Here is a 21314-nt window from a genome sequence, read left to right on the forward strand (position 1 = left end):
AACTACTAATCAAACCTTTATGCTATTCATGAACTGCAATGAAAATCTCAAACTTGGGGCTACATGTGTCATTTAAAGACCAGCTGAAATAAATATATTGTCACATGACATTTTGATTCAACTGTAGTTTATCCCAGTTGACCCTCCATACCCTATTTTACCTGAACCTTACATGTTTAAAAGAAAGGTATATTTTAAAAATAGGCTGATACATACACCTAGACTCTCACCTAAGAGAAAGAGCAACTTGATGTTACGTCCGTTAGAATTTCTCCTAAATATGGCTCAGAAAACAGATTCAACAGCAAAATAGAATTTTTTTTCCGTTCACCTCCATTTTATAGGAACTGATTAAACTTACTGACATTGAGATAATTCTATCCCACTTCATGGTACCAATATTTTATTTTATCAAATTTTTTATTCGATTACTCAATCAATCGTCAGAATAATCACTAGAATACTCGATTACCAAAATAATCATTTACAACAGCCCTACTGCAAACATGCAGAAATTGACGTTTAACGGTTTTGATGTTCAGATCTTCAACTTTAAAGGAGCACTGTTACGTAAAATCTAAGTTTTTGAGCTTCGCATCATGTTATGTTATTCCCTTATCAAAAAAATACCTGGACTGTTGCCCTGATTCTTTCATGCAGGTTTGAGAAATCCTTCAATCTCCTATGGCACCCATTCAGCTGTACAAAACACCTGGATGGACCTACCGTCTTCTACTGTATATGCATCTCCTTCTCTGAGCTGCAGTTCCCAAGCTTCCAAGCATCCTCATTACAGAGCAGCCCTCCCTCAGCTCCTTCAGACTAGCCAGCACCAATTAGCAAACACCTGGTGAAACTACGAATCTGGTGAGCTCAGCAGATTAGAGTGCGACGCTGATAAAACGGTTAATAGAGGAGCCATGTTGTGATGACTTCCTGAAAGTGGCATTTCTAAAAGAGCAGAAGTTTTTAAAGAGGCAGAGGCCCAATTTTAAGGTGTTAAATCAAGAAATAAAAATTTGTTTAAAACATATTTCATACCTAGAGCATTTAATAACAACTGAAGTAACTATGTTACTTCATTACACTTTAAAATGTTTGCTATGTGCCTGGAAAACACATAATACTGCCCCTTTAAAGATGAGTAGTAGTTTAGTTTCAGGTTGTGCTTTCTGTGTAAGATAGAAAGCACAACAAGAACACTGTACTCCTGTTTCCTAGCACAGTGTAAGATAATTTACCTGCTTCTAAAACTTCTGTTATATTCTACAGAAAAGTCTTGTTAACACTGCAGTCTGACCTTTGCTGAAATTGGCACTGGCTCCTCTGTCCAACAGCAGCCTGGCCAGGTTGCAGTTCGCCACACTGACGGCATACATGAGAGGAGTCCATCCAAAGCCCAGCCTGGTTTCCACATCTAGTCCTTTACAAAACACCAACATTACAAAAAACAAAAACAAAGAGGAAGGATGTGACTCATTTGGGTTAGTCTTATCCTTAATACAATTTTATGTACCACAAAACAGCTATTTTTTAAATCACATTAGTGAAGCAAGTAGGTACCATTGTTCAACAGTTGTTTGACAGTATCTGTGTCTCCTTCACTGATGGCTTTTTTCAGCACAGAGACTTTGTCGCCTGAACCCACCTCAGCAGAGGCTAAGTCCTAAGAAAAACACAAAAACATCCCTGTTACTGTCCCAAGAATTGTTTTAGTTGAACAAGAAATGAACATTTCTATTGATGTTCAACAATCTCAAAGTGTAGGATGAAAACTTGGAGGGATCAGAGCATTTAGCAACAACGAGCACCAAAAAAGTGTTTAGGAGGAAAACCCAAAAGCAAGCCTGCTTTGTTATTACAATGCAATATTTGCTTGGCTAGTATATTACATGAACTATACATTCAGTTAGTGCTTACCAGTGATATATTACATCTTTAATGGCCTTCACTGTTTCCTATGCCCTCAACTGATACAGATCTAAGGCAGTGTTTCTCTGCCCTGCTTGTTTTAGTTGTGTCTCTTCTACAGCACACCTGCTTTTAATGTTAGCATTCGCTCCTGCATGCCGACAAATGCTGCAGAAGCCTGTTAATCACCCATTTATTCAGGCCAAAAGAAAATGACTGCAGAAAGAAAACGCCTAAAACATGCAGGATAGTGGTCCCTGAGAACTGGAATTGAGAAACACAGATCCAAGGCTAACTTCACACGGCAGGCAAATACAAACCATATTCAGCTTTTCCACGGCAGCCGGATCAGCTCAATTCCAATCTTTTCACCCAAATAAAAATAAAAGTAGGATCTGTGCCACTTCCTTATCTAGTACTAAATGGAATACGTATCCAATAGTTTTCAAAGCATCTGTAAGGAGAAACATTGTTGTGATGACGTGCTGAAGGCAGCGTCAAAAAGAGCAGAAGCTTCTTAAAGAGACAGAGGCCTGATTTCAATATGTCAAGTTGCAAAGTCACATTTCTCTTAAGTTGAACTTTGACTTAAGTTGAAGTCAGCTGAACATAACATAGTTACATAACTGTAAAACATGCTATTCGATGAACTCTAATTAATCAAAGCCGTTAATTAATTTGGTTAAATGTGTTAATGATTCACTTTAATTCGCAGATGACTCCGTGATTGCAATTTTCAACAAACTTATGGTTTAGTGACATTTCATTAAAAATTTAAATCAGAAGTTTTTGAGAGAGTTTAGTGCGCTTTCAACTGGACTCACTTCACACCTTTTCCTTCTTCCTGCCTAAGGAGAGCATTACCTTCAATTGAGCTGGAGGGGGGGACATCTACTTTTTAAATTTCACTATAGGAAAAAAATGTTTTCCACTTTGTGGCTAGTCATTATTACTTATAGTTTGAACCCTCCTGATGTTCAAAAATCCAAAAGTTATATATGAAGGTTTTCATTCATGTTACCTTGTTATGTGTGAACAGGATGGGAGTTTCTGCTTTAATGTATTAATTCCCATCATTTGTTTCTTTTAGCTACAGAAAACAACAAGAACACTGTACTCTTGTTTTCCTGCTTGAAAAAGATAAAAACCTCAAGATGAAGCTTTTCATCTTTTCCCCTGCCTGTTTTTATCCTTATTTTTCCTAAGAATAATCCGACTGTCAAGTTTTCATTGCTGACAGAATAGGATAGCAAAGTTTTGAACAGTAAAGAAATTAATAAGTGGATTAAATTATTAGTCTGGGGAACAGAGATGTTTTAAATCAGGGGTCTTCAACAACAGCCTCATGGGCCTATAGTGTGTTTAATTAGGTAAGTGTGTTGTGACATTTATTTTAAATAACCATAATCAAACTAAATAATGTTATATTGAACACATGAAGTAATCTGTATGCTAAAGCTGCATGTTTTCCTTTTACTGTTCAGCAGAAGGTAATAATAATAATAATAATAATAATAACAATTATAATAATAATAATAATAATAATCTACATCTGTCCTGGATAGATTACCTTTTTCCCCACATCTTTCCACATAAAGGCTCTTAATTTGTCAATTTTTACCGGACATTCATAAAACCTTCAAACTTAAACCTCTATAGAGACTGAAAATGTATTTGGTTAACATACCTACTACTGGCAGCTATTTTTTAAAATCAAAATTAAACAAATTAACTGCATGAAGGCATGGCAAGAAGTGCGAAGGTGCCCCAGCTGAGCTGTTGGAAACAGTCAGGAAAGCGCAGAATTTGGCGCAGTTTTCTCTATTCCTGATTTGCATATTTTGATACTTAAATCGTTTTAATGTAATTTATAATATTTTTAGATGGCGTTTGCTCGTTCGTAACGACCTTTTCGCTAAAGCATCTTACTGACATTAGAAAAAATACATTTAGAAAATAAAAAGGTTTGCTAAGCTAGCTTGAGTTACTTCCCCAAGCTGCCATCCGGGTTTAGCTTTAAAAAATAACATTAAAAAAACAATGGCAGAAGCAAAACTTAAACTTCTTCACAGTAACCTTTATGCCAGAAGTCTTGTTTTCCGAAAAGGAGCCAATGTCCCACTCGTCGTTGCTGGCGTCGCTTTCATCTCCAGCCGGGAAGGCGAACTCATTAACGCTTCCCATATTTCCAGCTAACAGCTAGTGGAGGCCAACACGAGTGAACAGAATTACGACGGAGAGGGAGGGAGTAGGCGGAGTAACTGATAAGTGACGACCTATCATATTAAATTAAAACAAATGATACTAATAAATTAATTAAACATGTTACAGCTGTATTGAGATGACAATACAGCATCTCAATACAATGTACTAATGTATTTTCTGCTGAGAAAATACATTAGTATCCGCTGTGGCTAAAATATAGCTTTAAGCCATATTTTTGCTATCTTAAATAAGGAGAAAATGTACCTTTCTTTCAGCCAGCTTACTGGCAGTGTTCAGTAACTGGTGCATTAACAGCGCTACATTACTCCATGCTTCATAAAACTCTGCTCTCTCCAGCAATTTCCCTATCTTCTCTTTAAAACTACTTTAAATTGGAAGAACAGTGTGGTGCACTATTTTCAGTACGTAAATAAGTTTTACACAAGAATAAAATTACATGCTAAACTATATGGCATGTAATTTAGCATATACACTTTTGACCCCAAAAGGGTAAACCTTTGGGGTCAAAAGTTTAAACTTTTTTGGAAAGAAAAAATAAAGAAAGGAAATAAATTTCTTGCTGTTGAGGTCAAAAGTTTGAACTTTGAATGTATGTTTTTGTTTTAAAACTGTTTGTGGATGGCCACACATCTTATTGTAATGATGCAGCATAACTTCAGCATAGTTTTACTCCAGGAAAAATGAAGAGTAACTGTACGAGAAATTGCTCAAGTAAGATTTAAAGAGCGTCCCGTAATAAGGCTATTCAAGTACAGAGTAACTGATTATAACATTTTATAACACTGTAAAATGTAATATTTTACAGTGTTATTGTCAGACAGACAAAAATGTTACGTGCAAAGCCTGGTATTTTGAAGACTAAAATGTAAAAAACTAAAATGAATAAATAACATAATTACAAAATAACACATCTTAGGCGGTAGAAGCCTGTTTCCATTTTTCTTCCCAGCTACTCATGAAACTAAGACGTATAGCAGGTAATTGCATCATGTTTCATAAATATGGAACCGAGTGGGAGCAACTAAAGTGAGAAAAAAAGAGGATCTGAAACTGAAGTGGTCAAATGAGTTTTTCAAATGTATTCCTGGGTGGTTGTTAGTATCACTGCTGAGCATCCTGCAGGTTTTTATGTTCTCTGATGATTTTCAAGAGTATAGGTCGCCTTTTAGAGTAGATGCAGAGATTAAAAATGGAGAGAGAAATAAAGCAAGGAAACTGAAAGCCTTATCTGGTTATTTGCTTGTGTCTCAAGCTGCATTTAATCCGTGTTAAAACAGACCAGGGCATTACCAAACAGCACAGACCAAACCAGACCTGGCAGCAGCCTGACACACCCCGTCCAGAAGGGGTCGCTCTTTCCTCTGGGCAAGGCATGCACACTGTTTCTGTTCAGCAAAAATGGTAAGTACCCCGTAGCAGAAGTCCATGTTTTTTCTTCTGTCTTAAACACAGAAAATTATTTTTTTTCTTTCAATGTAATCATGTTTACATGCACCTTTGAAAAAAACAAATAAGAGTCAAAACTCTGTAAATTTAGCAAGATAAGAGTGAAGTATAATATGAAATCTTTCTACTGAGCTCTCAGACCCAAATCATTTTTATCATGATTTGTGTTTATTTTACTTCAAGCAAAGTTTAAAGAGTTCTGTATTTCATGTGGACAAATTTTGCATAAATCTCTTTTTTTACTTCAATATGTCAGAATATATTATGATCACATTGACTAAAATGGTAGTTAAGCCTACAGTACTGTGGTCCTAACTGTAATCTGAAGCACGTTCTGCACTCTTAATCACAATGTTGCTTTTGATTTTAACTTTTACATATATATTATATGTCTGTCATTTAAAAAGACAGGACAGTACCTGCAGCTCTGTATAGTCCATCTGTTTTCCTTCAGATATGAAAAAGCAGAGAGAAACAAACCCCTGAGTCTGACAGTCGCTGACATGAGCTTCAAGGATTTTTTAAAAATTTATTTCAAAAAACAACCACCCAGCTAAAAAAAAAAAAAAAAAAAAAGTTCCTGAAAGCTATGATTGGGTACTATTATTATGCTGATAGGAGTTACACCAAAGGCTTGATGCATTTTATCTCTGTTCCCTTCAGGAATGCCTTGAGGTTATGATCCTCCCTCTCCTGATAAAAAGGAAAAAAGAAAAAGATTCAAATTTGTTTGAATGTCCCAGAACTGTTTCTGATGTCTTTTTTGTGAGTCATAGACAAGCAGCAAAGTGTACTGCAGTATAAAACCCCAGGTGGGTCAGCATTCATTAGCAGTCCAGTGCAGAAGTCATTTGATAAAGCTGTTATTGCAATTCGGTATTGAAAATAACAATAGGATGAGGCTTATATTCTGAGTTGTCAGTTCACATCAGCTGGTTTTACCACTTATTCTTCTTGTTGCCACAATATGCAACCCCGAGGCTCTGTGGCGTGGAAATGACGTCCCAACGCAAGTTCAGGCGAGTCAGCCAATAAAAGATGGACTGTCCCTGCATTGTCCCGCGGAGCCAACAGGAGAAAGGGACAGAGTTTAGGAAGCGGACAGAGCAGAGACACCTTCACAAGACTCACATCGCAGTCTGTTTAGGGACTGAGGAGGGAAATAACGCGGCTGCAGCACTACTCTAAGCCCCAGCACAGAGGGGAGGACAAAATCGCACACCCCTCCTGTCTGAATTTTCTGAGGAGCTGCGGGTGGGGGGACACACCAATGTGATCGAGGCTCAGGGACCCTCAGGTGCAGAGAAACCAAACTGGCGGAGCTCTTAGGATGGAGAAGTCACCGGTGGAAGATGCAAACTTCTTCTCTAGATTTGTCTTTTGGTAAGCGATGGCTCTGCTTCATTCTTCGGCTTGTTGCGGCGGCGACCAGCGGGATTCCTCACTTTCATTCACTTTAAATTCAGAAACGGCCTTGGCTTTGATGTGACTTTATCAAATGGGAAGCGGAATTATGTCAGCGAGTGCGCAAAGTATCTTTCTACAAATAGGATTTTCACTGCTGTTAAATGAAGTTGTGCGTAATTCGGGGTGCGCTCCGATGAGCGGGCAGGTGATTCTGGGCTGCATCTTTGGGAACGTAAACCTATAAAACCAGTTTCAGGTTGGTTGAGTCCAACCTGAAACTGGACTCAAAATGAAGACAAATTAGAGAAAGCCAGCCTCAGATAAAAGTAACAGCAAACAAACAAAAAGAAAACCCTTTAAAAACAAAAAGTTTGGGGAAGTCATTTTTTATTTCAGACCTGATGTGTTTTACACTTGACTATTGTGTTTGTGTTTTAGCAAGTTGTTTTCCCCCCCCTTTGGATCAAAAAAATTGACTATAGTTTGGCAATATGCGCTTCAGGAATAAGGTGTTAGAAATACGGAAGCAGAATTCAGCATTTGTCAATACCTCCAAATTAGTCCTTTCTTCAATCATTTCGCAGCAAGTCAAGCCAAACACCTGACACTGAACCTACCATCATTAGCAAAGGAAAAAGCCATTTTTATTACAATCAACCATAGTTTAAACATTCCTGTTTTTTTTTCTACCGGAGCTTCTAATAAAAGGCTAAATTCTAAAAGCTTTCAGCTTCTTGTGTCTTCTTGGACAATTTAAACACATATTTGTTTATGATTTTGCATACAGCTTTTTTGTGTGTGTTGAGCAATGTCTTTGAACTCCTTTTATAGCTTCAAACAACTGATAGCCAACTCTGTGGTTCCCCCCTCCCCAGGTGGATATCACCTCTACTGAGGAAAGGTTTCACTAAGAAGTTGGAGCTGACTGACGTCTACAAGGCTCCTTCATTTGATCTGGCAGACACCCTCTCCGAGAGACTCGAAAGGTCTGTGCATTGCAATATTTTAATTCACACTTACTTTTCTCATGTTGCCATAGAACGGCCATAAAATGTCATTTATTTTGGGAATTTTATGTGACAGGCCAATACAATGTAGCTGAACATTAGATGAAAGGAAAGAGTAGCAAAAAATCCAAAAGAAAAATTCCATCAGATCTCGGTTAGAGTGCCAGGTAAGAAACCTGAGAGGAAGATGCTCTGGACAACATGCTAAGTACTGTGTGAAGAAAAAGTAACATTGTACACAGCTCAAAAAAATAAAGGGAACACTTAAACAGGTGTTTAACACTTAAAGTGTTCCCTTTATTTTTTTGAGCAGTATACATCACCCTGCACACCACATATACAGCTCTGGAAAAAAGAAAGAGACTACTTAAAATGATCAGTTTCTCTGATTTTACTTTTTGTAGATATAAAAAGTAAAATGAAATGTTATTTTATTCTATGAACTACTGACAGCATGTATCTGAAATTCCAAGCAAAAATTTAGTATTTATTTGCAGAAAATGAGAAATGGTCAAAATAACAACAGGGGGAAAAAAGATGCAGTGCTTTCAGACCTCAAATAATGCAAAGAAAACAAGTGCCTATTAATTTAAACAACAATATTAATGTTTTAACTCAGGAAGAGTTCAGAAATCAATATTTGGTGAAATAACCAGGAGGGTTTTAATGAGGTTCAGTGCAGTGGACTCTTCATTTTTTCCAGCCTGTTCATTTTTTTGCTGTTGGGATGCTTTTCTTCAGATGAATGAAGCAAAATGCTCTATGATGCCAGTTTCTTGAAAGAAAACATATTAGAGGCTACAGAAGGCTTGAGATTAGTGGTTCAAGATGTGGGAAACTCCAGTCCTTAAAGGCCAATGTCCTGCAACTTTTAGATGTATCCCTGGTGCAAAAAAACTGAATCAAATGACTGACATACATCATCAGAATGTAGTCAAATTCTAGTGTTCTGCTAAAGACCTATGTGTGTAATTCAGGTATTTTGAAGCTGAGACGCGTCTAAAAGTGGCAGGATCCCGAACCCAGGGGACTGGAGTTTGACACCTGAGGTAGATCTAAGCATATTTGTGAAATAGAATAGTCCAGTCAAAGTCCAGACCCGACCTGAAAGTCTGTGGGAAGATTTATAAACTGCTGTTCACAGATACTTTCCATCCAATCTGTCTGAAGTTTTGCTGAAAAAAATGGCTAAAGATTCCAATCTTTAGATAAAGCTGGGGGTTTTTAACCCCAAAGACTTAACTCTTTAATTTATCAGTTGTAGAAGGTATTGATTCAGGATGGTTGATTACATCTGCACACCACATATTTAAAACTTTTATTTGTTCCAAAAAAACCCAAAATTTCATCTTATACCTTTTACTTTGAAATCATACACTACATTGTATTGGTTTATCATATAAAATCCCCAACAAATACACTAATGTTTGTAGTTGTAATGTTTTGAAAAGGGAAACTATTAATAATATTAATACTTTTCCAAGAAACATTATCCTCACAAGTTATCTTATAAGCTACACTTAACTAGATTCAGACAATTTCTGTTTTTGCCAGGTCTCCAAAACTTGTGACTGAAATTGGTCCAGAGTATAACATCGTCATGGAAACAGAAAACTACATATTAAATATTACTACATATTCTGAACATGTAAAAAATGGTTTTGGTGCGCTTTTACCAAGACAGCCTTAAAGCACAGGCACTCAGTTCAGAGTCAGAACAACACAAAGCATTACTTAATTTCCTGTTTTAACAAATTGAAGTAGAATACCACTTCAACAAGTTCACCAAACATCAAATAATCATGATAATTTCAGTAAATTTATATATATATATACAGTACAGACCAAAAGTTTAGACGCACCTTCTAATTCAATAGGTTTTCTTTATTTTCATGACCATTTATAAGGCAAGAAATCCCACTTATTAACCTGACAGGACACACCTATGAAGTGAAAACCATTTCAGGTGACGACCTCTTGAAGCTCATCAAGAAAATGCAGAGTGTGTGCAAAGCAGTAATCACAGCAAAAGGTTGCTACTTTGAAGAAACTAGAATATAAGGGCTATTATCAGTTGTTTTACACTTTTTTGTTTAGTGCATATTTCCACATGTGTTATTCATAGTTTTGATGCCTTCAGTGTGAATCTACAATGTCAATAGTCCTAAAAATAAAGGAAACTCTTTGAATTAAAAAGGTGTGTCCAAACTTTTGGTCTGTACTGTATATATATATATATATATATATATATATATATATATATATATATATATATATATATATATATATATATATATATATATATATATATATATATATATATATATATATATATATATTTATTAAGTTTTCAAAATACAGCATACATAAATCATACACAAGAGTATGAAGCATACATATATTTAACAAATTACTGTATAAGAAAAATATACTCTTACCAATACAACAATGAAAATAAAAACATACAATAATTAAAAATAAAATAAAATTAAAACAATTCAGGGAAATCATCTAAATAACTGGTTACTGCACTGATTACCATTTACACTTTAGGATGGTACTACCTATCTATAAAGGCACGGGTGGCATACTAAGAGGCTGAGCGAGCGTCGGGGTCAGATAATTTGAGTAATTTAAGCCAAATGTAACTTTGTAGTCCTCCTTTATGTTCTACTTTACTTGTCAACAGTAATATTGCTTGTTTGATATTAGAAATATTAAAGAGTGGCTGACTAAAAGTCCATCCATCAATTAAAAACACCCTCCTGCTTCAGTTCCACAATCTGATCTGACTTTAATTACTGTGTGGTTTGTTGTGTTGATGCGAGCAGCAACTGGATCTCCAAAACTGTTATCAGCATTTATTGCTCTGAATTTATTGCCCTGTGCTACAAGAATGGCTTGATAACATTGAATAAAAGCTCTGCAGGAATTTGTCAGAGTCTAGTTATTGCCCTCAACTGTCTAACATACATATGAACCAAAGACAAGAAGAGGAAACCCATGTCTGTGTGTTGTTGTTTGAAGACCAGCCATGTCTCTTAGACAGTATACACATATCTGCTGCAAGCTGAATGTAAAGAAGTGAGAGTTTTACTGAGGATGAGCTGTTATAGGGTTAGGGAAATCTTGAAATCTCTACATTTGTCTTGAAATTGTGCGTCTGACCTTTCCGTGTGTTTACAGTAGCTGGCCACATGCCATCCTTTCTTCTGAACACATATAAAATATGGGCTGGCATTTGAAACCAAGTTAAACACAAACCAAACCTGTGTATGCCAACAAACAGAAGTTTTATTGATCTCATACTCCTGTTCTTTTTCCTTCTCATTCACCATTTCTCTTTCTTTTTTCAGTTTTATTTTTTTCTTCCTTGCAAAATATCAGACGTTAATTTATATTATACCTCAATGACAGGTTTCACTTAGCGTCAGCTGTTGGAACTATTAGTGGACGAGGATTTTTTGACGTTTTACTTGCAAAAGGAACTGTCCTTTTGTCCAACGGTTCCAGATTGACCTCGTAGGATGACGACAAACTCTGCCCCCCCAAAAAAACATAATTTTGGAAGACTTTTTCTTCCCTTTTAGAGTTATCAGATTTAGTTTTCAGTGTGCCGCAGCGTCGCGCATCGACCTTGGAATTGCTGGTCTCCCAGGGGTGCTTATCACCTGAGTGATGCCAACAGACCAGTTAATACAGATGGGTGTTTAAAAAGTCAACCTTAACAAATGTCAGTGTGCCCATGGGGTGATAAATGAGCATTGGTTGCTTTGTTTTTTTCGTTTTTCTTTTTTTTTTGGTTTCAGTCTTCTCGATCGGCAAACATTGAGGACTCCTGAAATGTGTATTTACACTCTGTAAAAGTGTGCTTTTTACTATCAGCCACTCAATCATCCTTTGTTTCGCTCAAGTTTTCAAGCCTTGTTGGAATGATTTACCTGAACAGGAACTAGAATATAGTAAAAGAAATTAAATAGATCGGAGTGCAACACATGTAGTATTTTTATCTCTGGAATCTCACCCAGGGGGCCATATAGGAGGGAAAAGTTAGGACAATTCCAAGGGCCCTTGACCAACAGGGGCCCCCCCACCAAATAGTTTGGTTTTTTTTGTTCATAGAAATATAAAAAATTTGGGGCCCCGTCAATTACAAAATTAATCATATCACATTTTTACAATATTTGTTTTTTGAGTAACTGAGATTGTGTGAGATTGTCAACCATTTAGCATAGTTAGCTTAGCTACAGACTACTGTTTCCCTTCATTTCACTAGCATTTAATGAATGAAGGTAAAACAAAGTTACCAACCTATTCATATATTTAACTTGTCCCTGTACCTTTTACCACACTTAAGAACAGATGAGTCAGTCAGCAGCAGCTCTAACCCTCGATACCAGCATAACCTTTAACCCCTGTCCCAGTGAAAAAGGTGAGCAACACTGTGTCCAATGACAAGCTAGTTAGCATCATTCCAGGGAATCTATAGGGATTTCTCAGTGTCTTTGCTCTTTTTGCAATTACACAACAAAAACAATGTATATATTATTGACAGAAATTCAAACAATCTTTTTAAAATGACAATAAAAAACAGCTTTCTGTCTGGACTGGAAGCAGTCCAAACAGTTTTACGTTAGCATTTAAATTACAAATATATGTTGCCACATCCCTCTTGACTTGTCCTGTCCTAAGAGAAATTAAAGCTGCAGGATGTAACTTTTATAAAAATATATTTTTTTGAATATTTTTAAAACTGTCATTAAATTGTGAAAGTATGGCATGAGAGATAATCTGTGAAAAATGTATTTCTTCTGCCTTCTGCCACTGCTATCTAGAAACAACCAATCAGAGGCAGGAGGCGGGTTTAAGCGCTGTCAATCACAATCTTATGTGGCTGCTCATCTTCTCTGTCTCTCTCTCTCTGTGCTATGCTGCACCTAACATAGCCTGTTGTGAATGCTCTGCCTAGTTAGCATAGCTACCAATGATGGCAGATAAACGGTTTTCCTGTAACTATAAGTTTTTTCTCTGCCATTAACACTGCAGTGTGTGAGGTTGATTGACAGCACTAAGACTCTCCTCCTACTTCTGATTGGTTGTTTTGGTTGGAACATTGCATTACTTTAGCTAGCAAAAGTAGTTCAGGGAGGAAGTGGAGGAGATTGATTGTTTTCACAGATTATCTGTCTCATAACAAACTGTCAAGACATGGTGACAGCTTTAACAAATATGGAGAAACATATTTTTTATTAAAGTTATATACTGCAGCCTGAATGAAATGCAACGACATAGCATTTTTTGAGAAGTCTGGATTGCTTTATGTATATTTTGCATGTTGCCTATGACTGTTGCTCGTGAGGAGAGACATTTCAGTAATCTAAAACTAATTTTAAAAAATGTAAGCAGCCTATTTGCATACAGCATGCAAACTGCTGCGTGTAAAGTCCACTAGCGGTAAATATTGTGCTAGTATCAAAGAAAGCAAGGCAGTTGCAAACCTTTAAAATTTGGGTCAAATAGACTCAAGAAAGTGTAATACCAGGGGGGGCCCAATTAATTTTTTTGTCATGGGGCCAAAGATTTTTGGATTAATACTGTATACTTTGGTATTCAGAGAAGTTCATGGTTGCCTATGGCTTCAATAAGCCCAAACCACCGCTCTCACGTCATCATGCTTGGCAGCTGGTATGTTGTGTTATGCTTCAGTAATCATGGCGGTGTATTATGGCCTCTATGGTCTCATCTGTTCAAAACAAAAATAAATCTGAAGTTTGATGCTTTTCCAGATCCAGATTAGGATTACATCCACAATGTGTGGAACTAAATGTCATGGTCATGTATCCATGACCAGAATGACATTAGATTATGAAGGGCTAGAGAGTGTTTATGATCTGCCAATTCAGAGAGAGATTGTGATTTCATCTGTGGGAGACATTCTGTCTATTGTTGTCCTATCAACTTACACAGATTATACAGTTTTTTTTAACAATATTTGACATTCGCTTAGAAGGTTTTTGTGATCTAAATGCTTGTTTCCACTGAGTGAAATTGCAATAAAACCATGGTTCTATTTCATCCCTACTGACCGCCAGAGGGTGGTGCTGAAAGCACTGAATGTTCCCTCCGCGCATGCGCCGTTCGAGTAATAATATCAACAGTCACACCTTGACATATCGGGTGATCAATCAGAGGCTATATAACGTGACGTCACCCGAGGCTCTGTTCCTCTTTTCTTCTCGTGTGCGGTTCGCTTTGTATGGCATCGGCCTTTTGGATTTCTGGATCTTTCTCCGTCGTTGGACGCCCGACTGCCAGTTGGCCGGAGTGGCGGTGTATCGCCCTCCTAGCGCTGCGACAGATCTTCGTTCAAAGTACTGTTTGTTGGAGATGACAGCGTTTGCGCCTCCTCTCCCAATTCGCAGCTTATAACTACTGTGTTTGTACACATGTTGGAGCTTAGCTAACGGTGTTAGCCTTTCTAAGATTTGACATTTCGCTTTAATTGGTGACGGTAGCGTCTCGCCCCCTCTCCCAATTTAAGCCGACCTTATAAGCGGTTTGTTATTACTTTGAGTGGTGACGGGAACCGTTTTGACCCCCTCTCCCAGTTTTATTTGGATTTTCGTCCTGTCTGGACGTAGCTGACGGCGTCAGCCCTCTTTTTCTTCACCTGAAGCTCTTCGTTTGCTGCTTTAATTGGCGATGGCAGCGTTTTCGTTCCCCTCTCCCAATTTCAGCCGATCTTGTGATCTTAGTTTTGTGTTTGGCTCACCTGACTCTTGTTTTAATTGGTGACTGTAGCGTCTCGCCCCCCCTCCCAGTTTTAGCAAACCTCCTGTTCGGAGTTCTGGGTTGGGCTAGGTGTTGCCCCTCCGTGTTTAATTGGTGACGGCAGCGTTCTCCGCCCCCTCTCCCAATCGTAGTCTGCTCTGTCTGCCTGTGGTTGGACTCGCTTCAGTTTTGGACATGATTAGCTCCCACTGTTGTGCGGATTGCGGGGCTGTGCTTCAGGCAGATGATGGTCACGACCTGTGCCATGTCTGCCTTGGGCATGATCACCTGGTTGAGGTCCTTTCAGAAAATCCTTGCATGAACTGCAGCTAGTGAAAGTGGCTCGACTGGCCCAGTTGCACCTCGAGTGTGGAAATGACCTTCCACCTTCTGGGCAGGTGGCCACTCCTAGGCGCTCTAAGGGCAGGACTGAGGCCACAACCTCTGTGGCTCCTCCTAAGAAGAAGCGAGCTAAGTCTGGTCAGGGTTTTTCCACAAGGGCTGAGAGATTGTCTACAGAGTTGGCGGAGATGAAATCACTTCTTTGGGCACCTCAGGTGGATGCTCCCATGACTGGGTTCTCTTTCCCAACTGTGCTAGTGTTGGCTGTGGAGGACGATGTGCTGTCTTTGGCTGCCTCTGCCTCTCACATTGGGAATGAGGAGGAGGAGGCACAGACGTCTCTCGCTTCGGAGACTGGTTCACGCTCTTCGTCTCAGAGTGCGGCTAGTGGCTCAGGTGACAGTTCCATGCAGTACATCATGCATATGGCCTTGAGACTGCTGCAGCTGGATGTCCCGCAAGTGCTGGAGTCCGCTCCTGGCAGTGCCTTTTTCCAGGCGCGGACAAGCCCCTACTCCCTTTTCTGTCCCTCCATCAGAGGAGTACCTCAGGGAGTTGCATGCTTGTTGGCAGGATCCTAGAGCCTTTTCACGTCTCTCCACAGATGGTCGGGTGTTGGCAGCTATGCATGATTCGGTCAAGGCAGGCTTGGATCATATGCCTGCGGTTGAACCTGCTGTTGCCTCGCTCATTGTGTCCACAGATGAAGCCCTGCGTGATGATGTTCGGTGCCCATGGGCTCCATGTCGCATTACAGATTGCTTCCTCTGTATAATGCTGGAGCTCGTGCCGGCCACCTTGGCAATTCCTTGGCGCACCTCATGGTTGCCCTTTCTGCATCCCTTCAGAATACCAGTAGGGCAGATACAGCTATCGGCTTTAGCGACGCAGTGCTTCAGGCTTTTGCATTCATGACCAGAGAACCATCTTGGGCGTGTGATGTCCTTTCTAGTCCAGGCTCACTGACAGGTCTGGCTGGCTCAGTCCACATTGACTGAAACATGCCGCAGGACCCTCCACAGTGTTCCTGTGGTGCCAGGGGAGTTATTTGGTTCTGCTGCCTTGGAAGCGCTGCAACGAACTGTTCAGGTGCGACAGATTAGACAACAGCTTTCAGGCCTCAGCAGAGGTATGCCCCCTCCTCCTCATAATCTGGGGAGCCCATCAGCCGGCCCCAGCGTTCGACCGCCGCCTCGGGGTTGTGATCGGCCTGGTGGGTTTTACCCTCGCGAGGTACAGTAGGGACATTCGTGTGCCGGTCCGTCAACCAACCAGGCACACCCTGGCCACAGACTTTGGTCGCTGTCCCCCCAGAGCCCCTATGGGTCGTGGGGAGAGAAAGTGAGACTGCCATGCCAGCCGTCGGATATTTTTCTCATCAGCAGCTCAGTTACTGGGCTGCTCTCACTGCGGATCCATGGGTAGTTGCCACTCTGAACCAATGGTTACCGGTTACATTTCCAACGGCGGCCTCGCATCTCACACCGGGTCAGAGTGACCATCATCACCGACCCGGTGAAATCTCAAGCCCTGGAGTAGGAGCTTTCTGCCCTCCTGGCCAAGGGTGCAATCAAGGCAGTGGATCCTCTGCGGCAACCCAGAGGCTACTATTCAATGTATTTCCTCGTGCCAAAAAAGACAGGCGGATTTCGTCCCATTTTTGATCTCAGGGGACTCGATCAGTATTTAAAAGTCCTGCCATTTCACATGCTCGTGACGGCAGAGATTCTTTGGGCTGTGACAAAGGGAGAATGGTTTACATCAATTGACCTCACAGATGTGAGAGCGGAACATCGCCGCTTTCTCCGGTTTGCCTCGTGCCGGCCAATACGGAGCTGTGTCACGGGGTCTCATGGTGTCTTCTGGCCAGGAGGGATTTCCTGTCTCACTTGGGGGGTCGTATAGGGCGTCCCGATCCCCAACGCCTCCGGCTGTGGATGTGGCCACTGGGAGGCTTGACCAGCAGCTGACTGGGTGTTCAGATCCGGTCAGACACACTATTTTGAGTGCCAGGACATTCTCCATTTGTCAACAATATGAAAACAGATGGCGTCTGTTTTCCCGGTGGTGTTCTGCCCGTAATGATGATCCGGTCACCTATGCGGCACCCACTATTTTGGAGTTTCTTCAGGCTCTTCTTGATAAGGGCCGCTCTCCTTCGACACTTAAGGTATATGTAGCAGCTATATCATCTAGTCATGCTGACACTGATGGCTGTATAGTGGGGAGCCATAATCTGGTTTCTCTTTTTTTGCGTGGTGCTCGTAGACTGCACCTGCCAATTTTTCCGTGAGCACCAGTTTGGGACCTGTCCTTGGTCCTCAGTGCTCTGTGCCACCCTCCATTTGAACCTTTGGTTCAGGCGGACCTCAAATGACAACTCATGCAAGACTGCTTTTTTGTTGGCTATTGTCTCAGCTAAGAGGATCAGTGAGCTACATGCTCTTTCTGCCAGCCCATCATGTCTCAAATGGAGTTCAGATGGCTCTGGTGTTACCTTGTGACCAAACCCGGCGTTTGTCCCTAAAGTGTTTTCTCATTCTCGTTGTAACCAACCATTGAGATTGGTGCGTTTTCAGCCAACGTCAGGGAAACTGGTGATAGTTCTGAGTCACTGTGCCCAGTGAGGGCACTGAAAACATATATTGCAGCCACTGCTGCTATAAGACGCTTAGACCAGCTGTTGTGTTATGGGGGCCCTAGATTAAGTTGTCCTCTGTCCACACAGCGTCTCTCCCATTGGATTGTGGATGTCATCTGCCATGCCTACGCTGCAGGGCGCCGCCCCCAGCCAGTTGGCGTGAAGGCACACTCTACCAGGAGCGTTTCCACTTCCTGGTCAGCCTGGAGAGGAGTTTCACTGGAAGCTATATGTGCTGCTGCATCATGGGCTTCTCCGAGCACGTTCACTAGATTTTACAATGTGAATGTGGCCTCCTCCCATCCTCTGGACCAGGTCCTTTTACAAGGGTCCTCTGGGCCTTCTCAGTGAGGTATGTGCTCAGGATTCCTTGTGACATCGCTGGTATTAGTCATTCAGTGCTTTCAGCACCGCCCTCTGGCGGTCAGTAGGTACGAAATGGAACGAAAGTTATGTATGTAACTACGGTTCTATGAATCCCGGCTGACCGCCAGAGATTCTCTGTCACTCAGAATCCTTGCATTTCGCGAGAAGATTCTGTAGGAACAGAGCGGATGACGTCACGCTATATAGACTCTGGTTGATCTTCTGATATGTCACAGGTGTGACTCTGTTGACATTATTACTCGAACGGCGCATGAGCGAAGGGAACATTCAGTGCTTTCAGCACCGCCCTCTGGCGGTCAGTAGGGATTCATAGAACCGTAGTTACATACGTAACTTTCGTTTTATTATACTTCTAAAAGTTTGCAGTATTATGTTTTTACTATGGCCAGGAATTTGACTTAATGTATGTTAATTAATTGCATAGATTTTAAAATGTTAAAAGATTTAGAGCCATTAGTCACTTTTTCTTTCTTTTTTTTTCATACAAAAGTTCAGAGCGGAACCTTTGAATTAGTGTGTTTCTGGTACACTTGTAAATCTGAGGCGCAACAGTCACAAATAACAGCACTGGATGACAAAGCTTTTTTTTTTTCGTCCCAGAGGGTGTTCACTGTTGCTTAAAAAAAACAATCTAATTGCAAAAGACCGTCATTGTGTTAGTTAGCCCATCAGTGAAGCTATTCAAGCCTAAAATAGCATCTCAATGCTAAACATGTAGCAGCATCACAGACGTCCCCAATGCTAACGTCTTGTTTCTGAAGAAGTTCCATGAGTGATCAGGAGTTCCTGAATCACTGGAAAGCTGAATGGATAAAACAGCACTTTGCAACATTCTGACGGCTTAATAGCTTATAACATTAAAAACAATAAATATCTTTGCTGTTGACCTCTTACGACTTTTTATTCAATAATTTAGTAGCAAAAAGGGTTTTTGAAATCAAAACACTGCTTTTATGGTCAATATATAGTTTCCAATTAAAATGCAATTAATTAATTACAGAACCTGCAATTACCTCTATTAAACATTTTAATTGAATTCTACCACAAATTTTTTACCATATTGTCCACTTTTGTTTCTAAACAAATTTGCTTACCTGTGTTGCACTGGAAGGCCAATATCATCAAGCTACAACCAGTACATGTCAGTAGATCTTGTTGAACAGATTCCTAAAAAAAGTTTCTTTTTTTTTCTTCACAAAAGTAGTAGTAAACAAATAGCAACCAGAGACAAACTTTGCTGCCATTTGTCTGGTAGGCATATTGTTCTACTGCTGTTTAACTGTGCTGTAACTCTGCCCATCCTGCAGGGAATGGGACAAAGAGGTGGTGCTGGCCAAAGGCAGGCCCAAGCTGCTGAAAGCACTGGCGCGATGCTTCTTCCTCCCGTTCGCCTTCTTCGGTGTCCTCCTCTATTTTGGGGTGAGTTTTGTTTGCCTGTAGATGTTTCTTATCACCGATGTTAAATACTGTGCAAACTCCATTCCTTAAAAATGCTGCAAATTTAAAATGTGACACAAGTACCAGATCATCTAGCTTTTAGGTTTTATTGCACTTGAAAAAACATGTTTCAGAAAGTGTTTTGATGTTTATTGCCTCTTCCAGTTTCTAGAATTTATGGTTCAGTGAAGGGGTTTTTTTGCAGCGTGGTGTTTTTTTCTAACTGGGACGGGTATGTACACGCTTCCACTCTGATCTCATGGGGAGTGAACTGGATGGATTTACAACCCATTGTTTCAAAATGAACACACAGTGAAGGCTGGAGAAAACATTATATAGCATGCTAAGTTTTCAAGGAAATTATTTTTATATTAATGCTTTTTATATAATATATATTTAACCTTTGTCACCAAGCCACATTTTGTTTTGTGTCCCCAAAACATTAGTACATTAGTGGATTTCCCCAATGTTACTAAGCCCCAATGTTTCAAGAAAAGGCTAATTCATAGTAATTATTATATATTTTCTGGCTTTGCAGCAGCTTTAAGATATTTAAACTCTTGTGCAGTTGTTTATAGATCATTAGGAGTCATGTTGTTTTAAAGTTTGAATTATTATCCTTCTTTTGTTGAACTATCCGTGTGTGATTGTGTGTGCTCTTTTCTCTGTTGTTTGCTTCATAAGACCATCTTTAAATATCAGTTCATTCAAAAATATGATTAAGCCTATTTCAAATGTTTTTCAAGAACAATATTTATGTTTGTGGCGCTATGCCATCAGTCCTACAGTTACCTTAAAAAAAGTAATGAATAGGTCTTTTATCAGGATCATGAGCAATAGCACCTAAAATCAATAAAATTCTAAGTCCATATGACCCATTCCTAATATGCTATGTTGCCAACTTTCACTGCAAATAAAGCTTTGAGTTAATCTCTTGAGACTAAAATTCTTGCCCATTCTTCTTTGCATAATACCTGCTATGACAGTTTTTGCCATGATCTGTGTTTTTTCTGTGTTCATTTTGAGTTCTTTGTGTGCTTTCTGAGTCCTTTGGGTCTCTGTGCTGTCCTGTCCTCCTCTTGATTGTTTCCCAGGTGTGTCTCATTCCCCGATTACCTTCTGTGTATTTAGTGTCACCTGTGCCTCTGTGTCGTTGTCGGGTCCTCGTCTCACTTGGCGTCCTGTCCCTGTCGTCCGTGTGCCCAGTCTCTCTTCTCATCCTTTGTGTATCGGCTGCTACCAGCGTCGAGCCCAGGCTTCTGCTCGGCCGTGCTGCCGGATTTTGGATTTGGTGGACTGAGTAATGTTTGGACATTCTTCATTAAAAGCATTTATTTCTTCACATCCTGGGTCTCCCGCCTGTTGCCTTCACCACCTCACACCGTTTCATGACAGTTTTCAAGTGTAACCACAGGACCTTAGTTTAGGTCTGAACTTTGACTGGACCTGTGGCTCTGGATGTATATTTAGGGTCTTTGGCGTGCTGGAACGTGAACTTCCTCTCTCGTGCCACGGACAGATTTATTTCCATGATTTCCTGTACTTGGCTCCATCCAACTCCTCATTCATCATTCCATCAGCTGCCATATTTTTTTTATTTTCGGATTATGGACTACAGAGATGTGTTTGTGATAAGGTTGTTAAGACAAAATGTGTAAAAGCTCCAGGATATGAATGATTTTGTTGGTACAGCACATTTTATTTAGAGGGGCAGTATGCAACTTTTATAAAAAAGTATG

The 21314-nt window shown here is 40.0% G+C and overlaps 2 protein-coding genes across 2 annotated transcripts in view; one reads left to right on the forward strand and one right to left on the reverse strand.

Moving 5' to 3' along the window:
- The window catches only part of asz1 (ankyrin repeat, SAM and basic leucine zipper domain containing 1), a 43627-nt gene extending 39532 nt beyond the window's left edge, over positions 1–4095 (reverse strand). The window contains exons 1-3 of the mRNA XM_005810484.2: positions 3988–4095; positions 1564–1666; positions 1301–1423 (exon numbers count right to left, since the gene is read on the reverse strand). Of these exons, the coding sequence (XP_005810541.1) occupies positions 1301–1423; positions 1564–1666; positions 3988–4095 (334 nt within the window). The remainder of the gene's footprint in view (positions 1–1300; positions 1424–1563; positions 1667–3987) is intronic.
- A 2357-nt stretch (positions 4096–6452) lies between these two features.
- The window catches only part of cftr (cystic fibrosis transmembrane conductance regulator), an 83039-nt gene continuing 68177 nt past the window's right edge, over positions 6453–21314 (forward strand). Inside the window, exons 1-3 of the mRNA XM_023349894.1 lie at positions 6453–6966; positions 7866–7976; positions 19446–19557. Of these exons, the coding sequence (XP_023205662.1) occupies positions 6914–6966; positions 7866–7976; positions 19446–19557 (276 nt within the window). The 5' untranslated portion in view covers positions 6453–6913. The remainder of the gene's footprint in view (positions 6967–7865; positions 7977–19445; positions 19558–21314) is intronic.

This window comes from Xiphophorus maculatus, chromosome 2 (assembly GCF_002775205.1).
Source record: "Xiphophorus maculatus strain JP 163 A chromosome 2, X_maculatus-5.0-male, whole genome shotgun sequence".
NCBI lineage: Eukaryota > Metazoa > Chordata > Actinopteri > Cyprinodontiformes > Poeciliidae > Xiphophorus > Xiphophorus maculatus.